General features: G+C 48.4%; 1 protein-coding gene across 5 annotated transcripts in view; it reads right to left on the bottom strand.

Annotated features, from left to right (window-relative positions):
• RPTOR (regulatory associated protein of MTOR complex 1) overlaps positions 1–15725 on the bottom strand; it is a 394844-nt gene that overhangs the window by 32002 nt on the left and 347117 nt on the right. For all 5 annotated transcript variants that reach the window (XM_046674997.1, XM_046674998.1, XM_046674999.1 and 2 more), the window contains exons 22-24: positions 13164–13267; positions 12241–12424; positions 10383–10493 (exon numbers count right to left, since the gene is read on the bottom strand). In XM_046674997.1, coding sequence (XP_046530953.1) covers positions 10383–10493; positions 12241–12424; positions 13164–13267 — 399 coding nt within the window. The remainder of the gene's footprint in view (positions 1–10382; positions 10494–12240; positions 12425–13163; positions 13268–15725) is intronic.

Here is a 15725-nt window from a genome sequence, read left to right as displayed (position 1 = left end):
TCCAGCTTTTTATCACTATGCAACTTTTTTTTTTATAAATCACAAAACCCACACCCGCTAAAACAACAAGGACATCCAAACAACAGCCAACAAGAAGAAATGGTGTCCAGTCCTTCCACAGAACAGTCAGTGGTTTAGAAATAACCTCACAGTGGTAGATGGGTCAGACTGTGGTTTTTAACAGTTGGTTTCATTTTATGACAATCCAGAGCTGATTAGAAGAGAAACCATACACGGCCAGGAACGCAGAGCAGTAAGAAAAGGAAACCCTGGGTAAGAGATGCAGAGCACGTGCAGGACTGATGCTGCGCTTCAGTGCGACTCTGCGTTCTGGGGGAGAAAGTGACAGGAAGAGGTCTGAAAAGCTCCGAGGGGGAGGGACAGGACTGGCACTGAGTTCTTGGACCACACTTGCCGTGGCCCGGGGCCTGAGCACCCACGCCTGCCAGTGAAGAGTCGGAAGGTGGGGGCAGACTTGCGAGGCTCCAAAGGAAACAGGCAATGACTGTGAGGACGGGGGAAGAGTGTGTGGTGGGGCAGGGCATACAGGCAGCCCTGATGGTGGAAGCAGCTTGGGCATCTCAGACGGACCACAGGACCTGTACCTCACAGCCAGGGGCTGTCACTTCTCCTGTGCCAAGTCCTAAGAAGCAGAGCATGGCACTCCCAGGGGAGCAGCACCTTGCTTACAGGCCCGCTGTGCTCACAAAAGGACTTTCAGAACTGAACTGGAGCATGGCTCTGGACCGGGACTATCCGCTAAGAACCACTGGGATGAACGCAAGCAGTAATACAGGGCAGCAGATCCAGCGTGAGAGGCGGAGCTGATGGTGGGCGGACGGAGAGAGACAAGGAGTAGGAAGAGAGAGAAGAGAGGATGCTGTGAAGCACCAGCAGGCATCGGACCACTGGGATGTGACAACTGCCACTCAGGATGGAGGGACCAAAAGGAGCCACTCGATAGGTCATTTCCCATTCAGCTGTCGTCTTCGTCATCCGTTCCGCTGTCTCCTCCTCTCCACCTATTTCTCTGAAGCTGAATAACAGCTTCTGAGTAAACAAAAGCCCAGACCCAGCTTCTGCTGTGCTTTCCTCTACACAGAGCTAGAGGGATGTGGGCATGGGGGGGAGTGTTACATGACGAGGATCATGACTTGCTGCCGCTTCCACACCTCCTAGCTCCTACTCAGACAGAAACCAATTACGATTCTGAAGCCTCCCACAGAGAGGTGGCGGCCTAAAGCCGATGAGGCGCATCTCCCTCAGCTCCTTGCCTGTCACTGGGGCAACTTGCGGCGCAGGAACAAAGGAAGATGAGAGGGTCCCCAGGAGCCTGACAGAGAGCAGCAATCTGGGGTTTTTCCACACACAGCAAATCCTCACACGATGAACTGGTGAATCACAGGGCTTAGTTTTACTTTCAACACCTCTGAATTTAAAGAGTTTCAAGGTGCCCAGGATAAAATTCAAAACAGGTACATGGGTATCAAGATTGGAAAAGACCTGAAGGGAAAAGGGGAGAGGAACCCGCAGAAAGGGCTCACTAATTGATGCTAAATTCCCAGAGCCAAGCCTTGTCAGCTTCTACCCAGAAACAAAGCATGTTCTGATGGCACAAAGGGAGAATAAACGTGCCTCTGGGCTTGCTCTTCACCTGAACACTTTTTCTTATTCTTCCCTCTGTTCAACAACACCCCACAAACACTGAAGGCCTCTCTCCACAAACAGAGAGAGGAGCATATGCTGGGAGACAAGTGCCAGCGACACGGGGCTGACCCCATGCAGCCAGGCCTCCTCTGTGCGGGACACCTAAGGGCTGCCCTTCAAGTGACAACAGTGTAGGCCACTGATGGGTAAAAAGCCCCAAAGTGAAGATCAGAGTTCACTATATATAGTGATACCCAAATATGGCTATTTTCATCATCTGACTACACTTCTTGTTAAGTATCAGGTTGACATAGAGATAACTCACATGCAGTAAATGTCACCCTTTTGGGGCACAGTTCTGAGTTCTGACAAGTGCTTATGGTCTTGTAATACCACAACTGAGACAGAGAACAGCTTCCCCCAAAACTGTTATGTGCCCCTCTATAGTCAGCCCTCCCCCCGCCCTGGGCCCAGCACCCAATCGTCTGTTTTCTGTCCCATAATTTTGTTCTGCTTTTTCCAGGATATTATATAAACGGATGGCACAGTATGTGGCCTTTTGAGTCCAGCTTCTTTCACTGAGCGTAGCGCACTTGAGATTAATTGGTGTTGTGTGTATTTCAGTTTACTTACACAAATTTTGTTTCGTGACTAGTATTTCATTATATGGTTCTATCTTAGTTTATTCACCAGAAGAAGGATATTTGGGTTGTTTCTTGTTTTTGGTGATCATGAATAAAGCCACTGTAAAGATTTATACACAGGTTTTTTTAATGAGCCTAAGGCTTCATCTCTCCTGGGAGAATATATAGGAAGAGGTTTGCTGAGTTGTACAGCAGTAAGTGTGTTTAATTTTCTAAGAAACAGCCAAATGTTTTCAGCGTCTGTAATATTTTGTCTTTGCACTAGCAAAGTATGGGAGTTTCAGCTGCTCTCCACCCTCTGTCAGCACTTGCAATTGATGAACTTAAACACTAGCCATTCTAGTTTTACCACCATACCAACGTGTGGTGGTATCTCATTGTGGAAATTCTCACTTTCCTAACGGCTGACTGCCTTAACGTTACACATCTTTCCATGTGTGTGTTTGCCATCTGTACATCTTTTTGGGGAAGTGTCTGTGCAAATCTTCTGCCCATTGTTTTTAATTGGGTTGTGTGTTTCCTTATTATGGACTTTTGAGAGCTCTTTACGTATGCTGGATACAAGATTTTTATCAGGTATGTGTTTTACAATTTTTTTTTCAGTCTGTGGCTTGCGTTTTCATGTTCTTAACAGTGTCATTTAAACAGCAGTTATCAATTTTGATGGAGTCCAATTTAACATTTTTTCTTGTATGGCTTGCGCTTTTCGTGTCTCATTAAAGAAACCACTGCCGAGCCCAAGGTCGGAAGGATTTTCCTGTAGAAGCTTCATGGCTCAGGTCACACACTTAGGGTTGTGATTCACTTTGAGTTGGTTATTGTACAAGGTGTGAAGGATGGGCTGAGGGTTTTTTTGGGGGGCAAATGGATGTCCAATTGCTGCAGCACCTCTTGTTGAGAAGACCATCTTTTCTCCACTGAACCGTCTCTGCACCTTTATTGAGAATCAATTGTACGAACAAATGGGGATCCATTTGTGGACTCTATCCTGTTCATTGATCTATGTGTCTCTCCTCTTGCCAATTCCACACATCTTGATTACTTTAACTTTATATTGAGTCTTAAAATCAGACAGTGCAAGGCCTCCAGCTTTGTTCTATTTCAAAAGTGTTTTGGTTATTTTAGTTTCTTTGCTTTTTCCTATAAACTTTAGAATGGGCTTGTCAATTAAAAAAAAAAAACCTATTGGGATTTTGATTGAGATTGCGTTGGTCCACACACATCAGCTGAGGGAGAACTGGCACTGTGGCGTTGCTGAGTTCTCACCCCAGGAAGATGGCCTTCACTGATTTAGGTCTCTGATTCCTTCCCTTGGCATGTGCATTTTTCAGCATTTGGATCTTGCACTTTTTTTTTTTTTTAAGATTTATAGCTAAGTATTTCATGTTTTTTTTGGTGCTACTGTAAATGATACTGATGTTTAATTTCAATTTCCAATTTTTCATATAAAATACAATTGATTTTTGTAATACTGACCCTGTATCCTGCAATCTCACTGAAGTCACTTATTCTAGCAGCATTTTGCAGTTATTTGGGCTTTCCTACAAACACAATAATGTTGCCTGTGAATGGAGGGTTTTATTTCGTCCTTTCCATTGGCATGCTTTTATCTCCTTCTCTTGCCACACTGCACTGTCTAGGGCCTCCGTAGGAGGGTGAACAGCAGTGGTGAAATCAGATGTCCTTGCTTCATTCCTGACTCTGGAGAAAAACGTTCAGTCTTCTACCAACGAGAAGGACGTCAACTCTAGGGTTTTGTAGGTGCCCCGTGAAAGGGTTAGGAAGTCTCCTTCTCTTCCTAGTTGCTGAGAGTTTCTATCATGAACGCCTGTTGAATTCTGTCAAATCCTTTTTCTGCAGCTATTGAGATGATCCTGGGGCTTTTCTTTGGTCTGTTGATACACTCAATTACATGATTAATTAAAAAATGTTGAATCAACTTTGCATTCTTGGGATAGAATCCACTAGGTCACCAGTGTATAATCCATTTTATATATTGCTGCGTTTGAGTTGTTGATGTTATGTTGAGGATTTCGGGTCCATGCTCATGAAGGATGGTGGTCTGTAGTTTCTTTATTCTTGTAATGTCTTTGGTTGGTTTTGGTATCAGAATAATGCTGCCTTCACACAATGACTTGGGAAGTATTCACTCCTCTTTTATTTTCCATAACATTGTGCATAACCGGTATCATTTCTTCCTTAAAGGTTTGGTAGAATTTGCCAGTGAAATGTTTGGGGTCTGGAGCTGTCTTTTCTTTGTTGGAAGGTTTCTAACTACAGACTCATTTCCTCTCACGGACACAGGACTACCCAGGTTCTCTATTTCATAGCGAGTGAGTTTTGGTAGTTTGTCTTTCAAGGAATTTATCTATTTCATCTAAGTAGCTGAGCTTATGGGTACAGGAGTGATGTCAGGGTGTATTTCTGGACTCTCATTCTAGTCCATTCACCTACAAGTCTCTCCTTATGTGAGCACTACTCTGTCTCGATTAGCGTAACTATGCAGTAAGGTTTGAAATAGGAAAGTGTTGAGTCGCTGTGTTTTGTCTTTTACAACATTTATTTTCTTTTTACTTTTTTTTTTGAGGAAGATTAGCCCTGAGCTAACTACTGCCAATCCTCCTCTTTTTGTTGAGGAAGACTGGCCCTGAGCTATGATCCATGTCCATCTTCCTCTACTTTATACGTGGGACGCCTACCACAGCATGGCTTTTGCCAAGTGGTACCATGTCTGTACCCAGGATCTGAACCGGCGAACCCCGGGCCGCCAAGAAGCAGAACGTGGGCACTTAACTGCTGTGCCACTGGGCTGGTCCCTACAACTTTTTTTTTCTTTTGTGCTATTCTGGGTCCCTCGCATTTCCATCTGAATTTTAGTCTCAGCTTGTCAATTTCTGCAAAAAACTCAGCTGGGATTTTCACAGGGATTGTGCTGAATCGTAGCTCTCTTTGGGGAGTACTGCCATGTTAATATTAAATCTGATCACGAACATGTGATTCCTTCCCATTTATCTAGGTCTTCTTTAATATCTTTCAACACTGTTTTGTTTAAAGAATGTTTGTTTTAAAGAAAGAACACAGCTGATTCACTCAACGATCTCAGTCCCTGATTGTTTACAATTCAGCAATGATTTATAAGATAAAGGAGGGCCGCCGCCACGGCCGGCACGTCAGGCAGAGTGGGAGGAAGTGGCTCCCAGGTGCCCAGCAGGTGTGCACGCAGTCCGCCTGGCGTGGCTCAGCAGGAGCAGGTTAGAGAACGCTGGGGAAATCTCCCCTTCCACCTAACCACGTACTCCAGGCAGCTTTCGTCCAAACCCAAATGCTCGTGCCATCGGGGATCCCTGGGGGCAGTCCACCTGTCTGTCTGATTTCCTCCTGACCTTTCCAGGAAAGGACTGGAAGCATCCACTTTAGAGATTGGAGATAGTATGGCACTGGCTGGATGTAGTGTATCAGCATCCAGACCAAGCAAAAATCTCAGGCTGTCTGTCTGGATGTTTAGGTGCAAGAATGTCACATACAGCATCATTTATCATCGGAAAAAGCAGAAAAAGTCATTTTTGTGGAAAAATATATGATGATATGAGAAAATGTTCAATGTTCGTAATAATATAAATGAAAAAAGCAGGATACAAAGCTATATAGGTAGAATAATCTCAAAGGTGGGGAGAAAACTGTGTGTGTGTGAGTGAGTGTGTATGCTATGGGTGATTTCAATTTTATTTTGTGTTATTTTATTTTATGAGTCTTTAAAAAATAGCTTAGTGCACTTTAAAGAATAGTTTCATAGATGTGCAGATTTCATAAAGTGCAGAGCACATTCACACACTCTTCTAAGTGTGAGTCAGGGCACAACAAGACCCATGCTCTTTGTTCAATGTAAATCGTTGCTTAGCTTTAAGGGTCGTGTGCAAAGAAACTGATATGCACTCTGCATGTGATATCTTAAGATGATCAGGTGGACTCAAAGCTCTTTTTGTAATTAAACATCATATTTTAATCTGTTCTAAATCACAAAACTAATAGTTGTTCTTTCTAAAAAATTCAAACAACCCAGAAGTACGCAGCATAAAAAGGACAGTCCCTGTCCCCAATTTCAATCCCACCTTCTAGAAGTTAACTGTAGTATTTGAATAGCTTGACGCGTAACCTCCTGGCCTTCTTCCGAGGCTTATTCAGATCTATAGAACCACAGCATTTGTGAAAGCATTTTGGAACGTTTGATGATTTGCCCTCTGTATCAAGGATATCAACCAAATCCTCACAGAGACAGAACTTGCCAGCTTTAATGGCTGTGCAGAATTCTACTGCACGGAAGCATCATTTTTAATTCAGTCTCCTCCTCATTAATATTCTTTTTTTCTGTTGTCAACTTTTTGCTACTGCAAATAACGTAATGAGCATGTTTGGCCATATATTACTACATATGCAAGTACAGTGGCGGTTTTAGGACCTACTTCTCAGAGTAGGATTGTTGGCTTCCAGGGCATACCCATTTGTAATTTTGATAGCTACCGCTGAATTGTGCTACACCAGGCTTGTATTGTACCTCCCACCAAGAGCATCTCTCCTCACACCCTGGTAAGCCAATCTCTGGATAAAATCAATCTCTGAAATCTGCCAAACTGAGAGTGGAAAAAAAAATCGTATTACTTTTGTAATCAGAATAAATTTCAATATATCTTTTTTTTTTAAAGCACATGACAGACCATTTTTAATATTCTTTCTAAAGTAGATGTGAGGTCTGCAACCAACACAGGGAAGAGAGAAGGTTGTTTCATCAATCAAAGGAGGACCACATCCAGAAGATAGTTCTTTTCAGTCATGCAGACTTGTAAGACATCCGACTGAACTGATAAAAAAGCTAGCAAACACTGCCATCATAATCCCGTTTTTAGGTACTCAATTTTACTAACCATTAGTTGCACGTGACTGTAAAACTGGGTATAATTTTGTTACCTGGTAAATATCTTAATTTTTTATACTTACCTTTGAAGCAGTTCAGGGTTTGGGGTTCTTCTGTCCTTTTTGAGGTATAATCCTACCCTTGGGCCATTTTTACTTTACACGTGAAGTAGGCTAATTAAAAAAGTTCCTAATGCACTTTATTGCACAAACAAGCCATTAGATGACTAATTAAATTAATAAAAAAAACCCTTGTGACCATCACCTGGAAAAGGTAGGAGACAATTTTAAAATAACAATGAGATAAAACATGTCCTCCTTCTCTTCTCAAGTTTAGAAAAGGTCTCTAATTCACGTAAAAGGAAAATCACTTCAAGTCCTTCAACCACCCAACATATTAGTTGCTGTCAGGAACTGCAGACAAAGAAGATCATAACAGAGCTCATTGTCAGTCGTAACCCAGAGCTCGCCATTTAAAGCTGCCACCGAAGGACAGTTTGTTTTCACAAACGTGGCGGGGTCTGAGGAAACCATTGTTCACTCATTTGATATTTCCTAACTGTTCCCGTGGGCTAAGGGGTGGGAGGACACCCTCCCTGGGCCCTTCCTTCCCTAATCTCACTGCAGTGTCCACATCTTGGACCCACACCGATGTATCAGGCCAGACCACTGGCTGACAGCCTGTCTTCTGCACATTGGCAACACACAGGACCCTCCCTGGCGGGAATTCCCAGACATAATCCGGGTATACAAACAGAAGAACACAAAGGCAGATGGATTTGCTGCTAGTGCTGAAAAGAGGGAGGTGCAGCATTAGCCACCGAGCAGATCTGCCTTTGCATCTGCACGTGAGTAAAACCGAGATAGATGGAGAGGCCCCTGACGAAACCCCGACGCTCGCCTGACACGCCGTGTGCCTTGGGAACTTCCTCCTGCAAGCAGCTGACATGTCCCCAGAGAGGCTCGCTCACTTTAACAGCGGTCTAGGCACAGCGTGCTGAGGGCCGGAAGGCCAATCCTTGGGGGGAAATCGAGTTCATTTTTAAGTTTAAGAGCAATGCCACTTCTCCCTCTCACCATATGTGGATGACTGAAAACAGGCATTTTTCAAAGACTTCAAGAAAAGCTGCTCATTACCACAGCAAGAAATTACCATAATTTAGAGCCACTGCCATTTCAGCAAGAGGGAAGGCCAGGCCATCTAGAGTTCTAAATTGCTTGCCTTCACTTGCCTTAAGCAGGAGACTGTATCAAGGTAAGCGCACTTCTGTTAATATTAAACTAAACCCCATTTAACTTTTAAGCAGCCTGTACCATAGTTCTACAGGACGGCTCACTACCCACAGCACCAGTGTCCACCTGTCTCCTGGTACAAACTCCAGGGCTCGCTCCTCTTTCCTCCCTCAGTGTGCGGGTGGACAGCGCACCGACAGCCCCCTGAAGGTAAGCAGGAGCTTGTCTGGGACAGTAAGGTTGGCTGACCATAACTTAACCCACAGGCCTCAACGATCTCGGTGGTGGTGGTGGGGTGTTTCTTCAAGACTTTTTTTCCTGACTATAAAGGTACTTCATGCTTAATGCAGCAATTGTAGGAAAGATAGAAACATATAAGAAAAAACAAATTCAGCGCCACCACCGTCATCGGAGATCCCACCACTAGAATTAGTTTCCATCCAGTCCCTTTCTGACTCCCAGACGTGCGTGTGCCCGGCACTGACATCTATGCCTGTTCTGCAGCCAGTTCGTGGCCTGCTTTTTTTCCTTTTAAAAAACCTTATCCTGAGCATTTCCTTAAGATATAAATTTCAAAGCTCAATTTTTTAATCACTCCAATACTATCATATCAAATATTTCATGATTTTTTAGCCACTCTCCCTCTGTGGACTTTTAAGTGGGTCCTAGTTTCTGCTGTTATCAGTAATACACAGATCACCCATGACACTGATTATTTCCTTGCTAATGTCTTAGCAAACAAATTACTGGGTCACAGGGAATGGCTGTTCAAGGCGTCTGACGCTGATGGCCAGACTGCTTTCTGGAAAAGTTGGGTCCAGTTAAAAAACGGAAGAGAGATCTCCTCTCCCTTTTCAGCAAAGGGGTTCAATAAATTAGAAGCTGACGACCTGCCTCAGGCACTGACAACCGTTATTTTATGTTTTTATTGACTATGGGGAAGCAGAAGAAAGCTATGATGAAGAGCCCAACACTCTTCATGAACATTCCAGGACGCCTAGCTTGATAAACAACTAAGAATAAGCTGCAATTGGCAATTTTCAATGATCTATACAAAGGGAAGAGGAAGAAGGTTTTCTGAGAATGTGCTTCAGACTAGGAAAATCTAAAAATGACCCTGGGGTGTTCCTGCAGAAAGACGGGCAGGAGAGGCTCTGCTCGACAAAGCGGCACGGTCCCAACTTGTCACCCTGAACGTGTGCACGAATCTGCCGCGACAGGACACGCTTCACGTCCTGAATTAAACCTGAAAGGCAGTCTCCTGGAATAAGCCAGAATGCTTTAGAATTAGCCCCAGAGGATGGGTCTCTGAAACAGTCATCTGGCTTAGTCCAACCGTCCCCAGGGTGCGAGGCCGCCCACGTGAGGCCCAGGGACAGGAAGGAGCTAGGAGGCCTGGAGTGACCTTGCCAAGTAAGACAAAGTGATACATTGTACACTGGCAAGCTCAGAAAAGGCAGGCTTTTTTTTTTTTTTTGAGAAGACAAGAAAGTGAATGAAGTCTGCTTCTTCTGCTGTTTTATTTGAACTGTTAACACCAGCTACCAGGACATCAATTTGGTGCCATCCTTCAACAGCCGCAAATGCAGCGGGACAGAAGCCCCGAGGGTCAGCCCAGGCTGCCAGCACAGCAGGTCCCTACAGAGCCCTGGTCTCCTGCCTCAGGCCACAGCTTCGCAAGTGGCCTGCATGGCCCCGCCTGGGTTGGTGGGAGCCACAGTGAGCAGCCAGCTGAGGCTCACAGTGCACAAACCCAGTGGGGTTCAGAGCATCAGCCTGGAGCAGAGGGGTACAGAGAGCCTGGGCCCGAGGCCGGGGTTCCAGGGGAAGTAAGCAGGGAGCCAGAGGGTGAGGCTCTGGAGGACCCTGAGTATTTGCTCAAGACAGGAGGAGCAGGCACTTGGCCAGGGCTTCTGGCTCTAAACCCCGGAGCTAATGACACACAGCTACCTTCATGACAGGCTGCGCAAAGTATCGGGCGCTCCAGTCACAGAATCCCGTCTGCATCGTGGCCGAGATGAAACTTTTGTGTCCAGCAGCATCATCTGGATCGTCGGTGGTCTTCCGGGCATTTGGAAAGGAGGAGGGGAGAAAAGAACAGAAACAACAGTGAGTCTCCTCATTCCCCACATTCTTTGTACATTTGAAATAGTTCATAACTGGGGACAAGGGCACAGTGGCTGGCAGTGGTCTGGCTTCTAGGGAAACATTTCTGGGTTCCCCTTACTTCTGCATCCTGGTAACCAAGGGATGCTGAATGTCTGGACAGGGCTCCAGGGAACCCACAGTAGGAAGGGCCATCCAAGTCTGCGTCCAGGGAACTGCGTCCCCCTGGGGCCAGCTAAGGTGGCTTGGGCTGCAGAGTCCCTGTCACTCCCCTGAGCTGGCTGCACAGGTCCTTCGATGCCGGGTCAGTAATCCCCACAAGGCCTGTGCAGCCTAGTCCCGGGGCTGCTGCCCCAACAAGGCCAGCCACACAGGTACCCGGAGGAGGGCAGGGACTCCTGGTGACTCTGCACCTGCCCTGTGCGAGGTGGCTCCTGGACAGAGGGTGCAGCAGAACGTAGGCCAACTGGGATTTCTAAGTATTAAAACTCAAAATACTTGACCCTATTTTTTAGGGCGATGCATCAGTTTTATTCCTGTTGCAGGACCAATGGTGGCTGGGGCTGTTAGAGTAGGAGCTCACCTCACTGCACACAGCCGGGCACAAGAAGTCCCTGCAGTGCGTGTCGGTGGTGGGAGTAAAGGCATCTTTCAGAGAGGAGTCCCCATCATCCGGGAAGGCCTGCTGGTGGGAAGTCCCACAGGTGGGACGCAGCGATAGGCTCTCACCCCCTGCTTGGTGGAGACTGTGGGCTGCCTGCTGCCACTGAGCTGCTCTGCCGGACCAGGACTCTGGGGATGGCTGCCCCATCTCAGGGTCCGGCCAGGAGGCTGACCCTCGCACTGGGAGCTTGTGGCCATTTTTTCTCCAAGCTGTTGAGGCAGGGAGAGAGCGCGCCTTGAAAGCCAGGGAGGGTGAGGGGCCGGGTGGCATGGGTGGAAGCCTTTTCATCACCAACATGCGCTTCCTGCTACAAAGGCCCCCTGCAGCCTGCTGTGGACTTCTTGTTAGAATTGCTGCCTCCTGTGAGCTGAGACACTGGCTGCCCCGTGGCACCCATGGCAGCCCGACGCCCTTGGTGCATCCTGAACAAGCTCTCCAGACCGTGCATCCTTGGCCCAGAGAGCAGCCAACAGTCTGGACGAGGCAGCGCACGCCCAGCTTCCGCGCTCACCCTACTGCGCATCCTCGCGGCTGGAAATGAAGGCACCAATGGCCCCTCTCCTGAAATTTATTCTTCAACTTAGTTAAGGGCAGAGACTGCACCCACTGAGGTGGCGTAATTGAATGTTTACGGAAAAAGCAAAGAATCCATTCAGAACAAACACTGCTGTGGAGCAGCTGCCGTGCCAAGTGGAGGCAGAATGCTATTTACCCAAGAAGAGAAGGAGCAAATGAGCTCCATGTGCTTATTTGGTTACGTGGAAGCTGCCAAGAATGGTGAACTGAGAACAAGAGGCTGCAGGAGTAAGAGGAACGGCCCCCTGATGTTCGCAAAGATTCGACTGTCAAACGGGGGTCAAGCCCGGAGCCACCGCCTGGGGATGAGGGGAGGATGGTGCCCACATCCTGCACAAGGTGCGAGGCAATGCCAATGACCTAATTCCGAGGTCTCGGCTCACGTCTGAGGAGCAGAGCTCTTGGCATCTAAATTCATCAGAATTAGTATTTAAAAATCACCCAACAGTCCAGTGTCTGTACCTGGTCCGGGCCTTTGTCAAACATCTTCCGTGTCCGGGGGAACTGGTGGGAGTGGGGTGTGTACTGCACGCCTGTGGGGCCGGTGGGGCCTGGCCGGCCTGGAGGCAGGTCTCGGCTGACCGGCTGCTTGGCCACGTCGTTGGTCAGGCTGGAGCTGCTCGTGCTGGACGTTGGCGGGGAGCCTCTGTGTCCGGGAAGAAGAAATACTGCCTTGTACCCAGAGCCCGTTACTTTGAAACCAAACACTAAGCCAGTGGTCCTGGCTCTGCCCACCCCCTGGACACTGGCAAGGGCCAGGCCATCAGTGCAGAAGGTCCTCCAAACACCACCTGCTGATGCAGAATTAACGACCCCTTCTAGCTCCTGCCTGTGGGTTCCAAGAATGGTCTTCCACTGAAAACTAACGCAGCGAGGTAAGCTAGGTCAGGACTAAGTGACCCAGCCGGGTACAAGGAGGGGCTCAGCGCACACGTCTGCACTCCTTGAATTCAGCGCAGCCTCGCCACTTCCTGAGGTGGATGCTGATATAAGAGGAACGTTCTGCCTCCACCCCGCTGTTACTGACGGGGAGGGTACAGACCCTCTCATAAAATTCTGGGGGCTATAGAAGTCAGGCTCAGTTCTACTTCTGCCGTTAGAGTGTGTGCAGACGAAGGCAGCAAAGAACTCTAGGAAGGAGCTCAGATTAGACAGATGAAGGGGTGTGTGTGAGAGACACAGAGAAGATGCTCACCAGAGAGGGAGAGAGAAGCAGAGGGGGAGGAGAGGAGCGGGGGCAGGGAGAGGGAAAAGAAGACGAAAAGTAGGGAGGAGAGAGCGAGCAAGCACAGAGCTGGCAGAGAACGGGACAGGGAGTATCCGAGGGAACCTCACCACAGACCTCGGAGGACAGGCTGCACACAGGTGAGACCCAGGCCACTTACCCGGCCTGGTGGATGTGGATGCCCTTGTTGGTGGGGCTGGCGGGCGCCGACTGAGTGAGACAGGACGTGGTGAGGATGCGCTGAGGCCGGGCGTTCACTGTGGCCTGGAAGAGCAAAGACAAGCGATGTCGGAGGGTCAGCTGGTGGGGACCTCTGAGGCTACAGGACAGAAGCACAGGGTGGTGCTTGTTTCGTGGGGCTTCAAAATTGCAGCAAAGGCCTTTTGGCCGAGGAAATCTCACATACCAACGCAAGATCCCAGCTGAAATTTCCCCCAGACATCACCCTGCAGATAAAATGATATTCTTTTGCCTTTTAGCAATTATTCACCTGGTCCAGTGAGGCTCTGGGGATGGCCCTGCCTAAAAGGCCCTCACAAAACTATGCTAGGGTGAACCGTGAGTCAGGATCCGGGAAGTTGGGGAGAAAGTTGTCCACAGGGCTCCTCCCTCAGGACAACGAACAACACTTCCACCCTCAACCGCCACCTTCCTTCTCCCGAGAGCAGACCCTCCCTGGCAAATCCTCGGCCTTCCTCCTCCCTTGCCCAGCGGGCTAAGCTCCCGCACTGGCGGGAGAGCATCGCTCCAGCCTCTGCATTTGTTTTTCTACCTTGGGGCAGGCTCAGAGCAGTTTCCCCGGATGCAGCACTTTGTGGATGGAGACAAGAGTGGGTTCTGTAAACTTCCTTCCACAAACATTTGCAGGGTTTGACATTTCACCACAGAAAAAGGATGTGCACCAGTTGAAACTGGCATTCAGGAGGGAAGTGGTTTTGTTTTGCTTTTTTAAATAGGATTTACGTAGATTTGGAAATGTCTGCTGGATGTCTGCTTGGAGTAGTAAGAGCTGAGAAGCAAACCGGGGTGCATGCTGCTCGTCTGCGGGCAAGCCCACACTGGCCAAGTGCTTCCGTGGACGTTTTGCTCTGAGCCCACAGGGCAGCTGGGCGGGCCTGCCGGCTCTGGGTCCCTGAGGTGAGGGGGCTCAGAAAGGGCCTGACGCTGGGAGGGGAGCTCCTCTGAGTGAAGACACAGGACAGGTGGCTGGCTAGGGTGGCTACCAAGTGCTCCCTGAGGGCAGCTGGTGCCAGTCTTGGTTCAAAGCTCGGGGTGCTGCCCAGCGAGAAAGATGAGCCCCGCCCTTCGTGGGGTGGCATTCCAGTGGAACCCTGGACTGGCTCCTTAGAGGGACCCTCACGTTTTTTGATTGTTCACTCAGCAGAGAGGGATGCTGTACTGATGTTTGGTCAACAGACAGACAATTACAGGAAACAAGGCAACTACAAAACTCTTCATTCATACAATATCAATGCTTCCCAGATAACCCTTCCGTTTAAATAAAAATAGCAAGAAAACTGAACCATAATCAGCCTTTAAAAAATACTTTTTATTTTTTGAGTTACAAAAGTCATATTGTTTGTGAACATGTTTTTGCTTTGGTATCTAAATTATTTGGCCCACCCTACACACACATACACACACACACATACGCACACACCTCACAAAACCTGAGAGCCGAATGATCCCTTAATAACTCTCAAAAGAGAAAACAAAGTTAAGCTAAGAAACTATAAACTTAGTATGCGCCTCCTCAAAATTTCTAGAAAAACAGTGGGAGGTGATGAGGAAGACGGGAAACTTTTGGGGTTGAAATGAAGACTTCAGCAGAATCCACAAATCCTTCAAATGTCCATGAAGCACAGAGGTTCAGCCGGTGCCTGAGCAGAGCGGTGACTCAGCCTCAGGAGCCCGAGCGTCCCACGCCCTGAGACCCTCCGGGCTCACTTGTCCTTCTGTGCGCCCCCCGCCCCCTGCCCTTCCAGGAGCTGCAGTGTGAAAAGTGAGTGGCAGCCAGAGGGTGACTAACTCTGCTCGACTCACTCTTCTGCGGGTGGGAAGTGACGCAGCCCCGGCTCGACGTGACCTGAAGGGTGAAGAGCCCCACCTCACTGCGACCCAGGCCGACAGCTGCTGGCACACAGCTCTAACGTCCCACCACTTCTGGAAGAGCTGAGGGGCCCGCCCTGGCGTAGGAGATTTCCATGACTGCAGCTTGCACGTTGGTGACCACAGGGTTTCAGGCCTACAGGAAGCTTTCTCTAGCCTAACAATTCCTATTGATTCAATAAACTGTTACTCAGCGTTGATTAGGTGTCAGTGTGTGGCTGCACCAGTGAAGGTGAGCAGGAGGTGACTCAGGGAGGCAGCTCAGCAGACCTGCTGGTTGCAGCCTTGGCGAGGGTGGTGAGCCGGGCCGCCGGCGAGGCTTCGGGAGGTTCCTCTCCGCACTGGTCCCAGTCGCCGTTTTAAACAGCGAGCATGCCACCAGGAAAGGTTGGCAAACACTAGTGTGCTAGCTGCATGTGGGCTGTGGGCTTCAGGCGGAGGTACAGGTCAACTTTGCAGAGGGCGGCAAACAGCATTCTGTCCAGGTCAGACGTATTCTCTTAGAAACGGCTCGCGGGGACTCAAGCACGCACAGACATCAGCCCCGCCACGGCCCCCTGCCCCCCGCGCAGTTCATGGGACGTCTCTGTAACAGGCGCCGGGGCTGTATTTA

This window comes from Equus quagga, chromosome 11, assembly GCF_021613505.1.
Source record: "Equus quagga isolate Etosha38 chromosome 11, UCLA_HA_Equagga_1.0, whole genome shotgun sequence".
Taxonomy (NCBI): domain Eukaryota; kingdom Metazoa; phylum Chordata; class Mammalia; order Perissodactyla; family Equidae; genus Equus; species Equus quagga.
The sequence above is the reverse complement of the archived record's forward strand: the minus strand, read 5'-3'. Positions and strand labels throughout refer to the sequence as shown.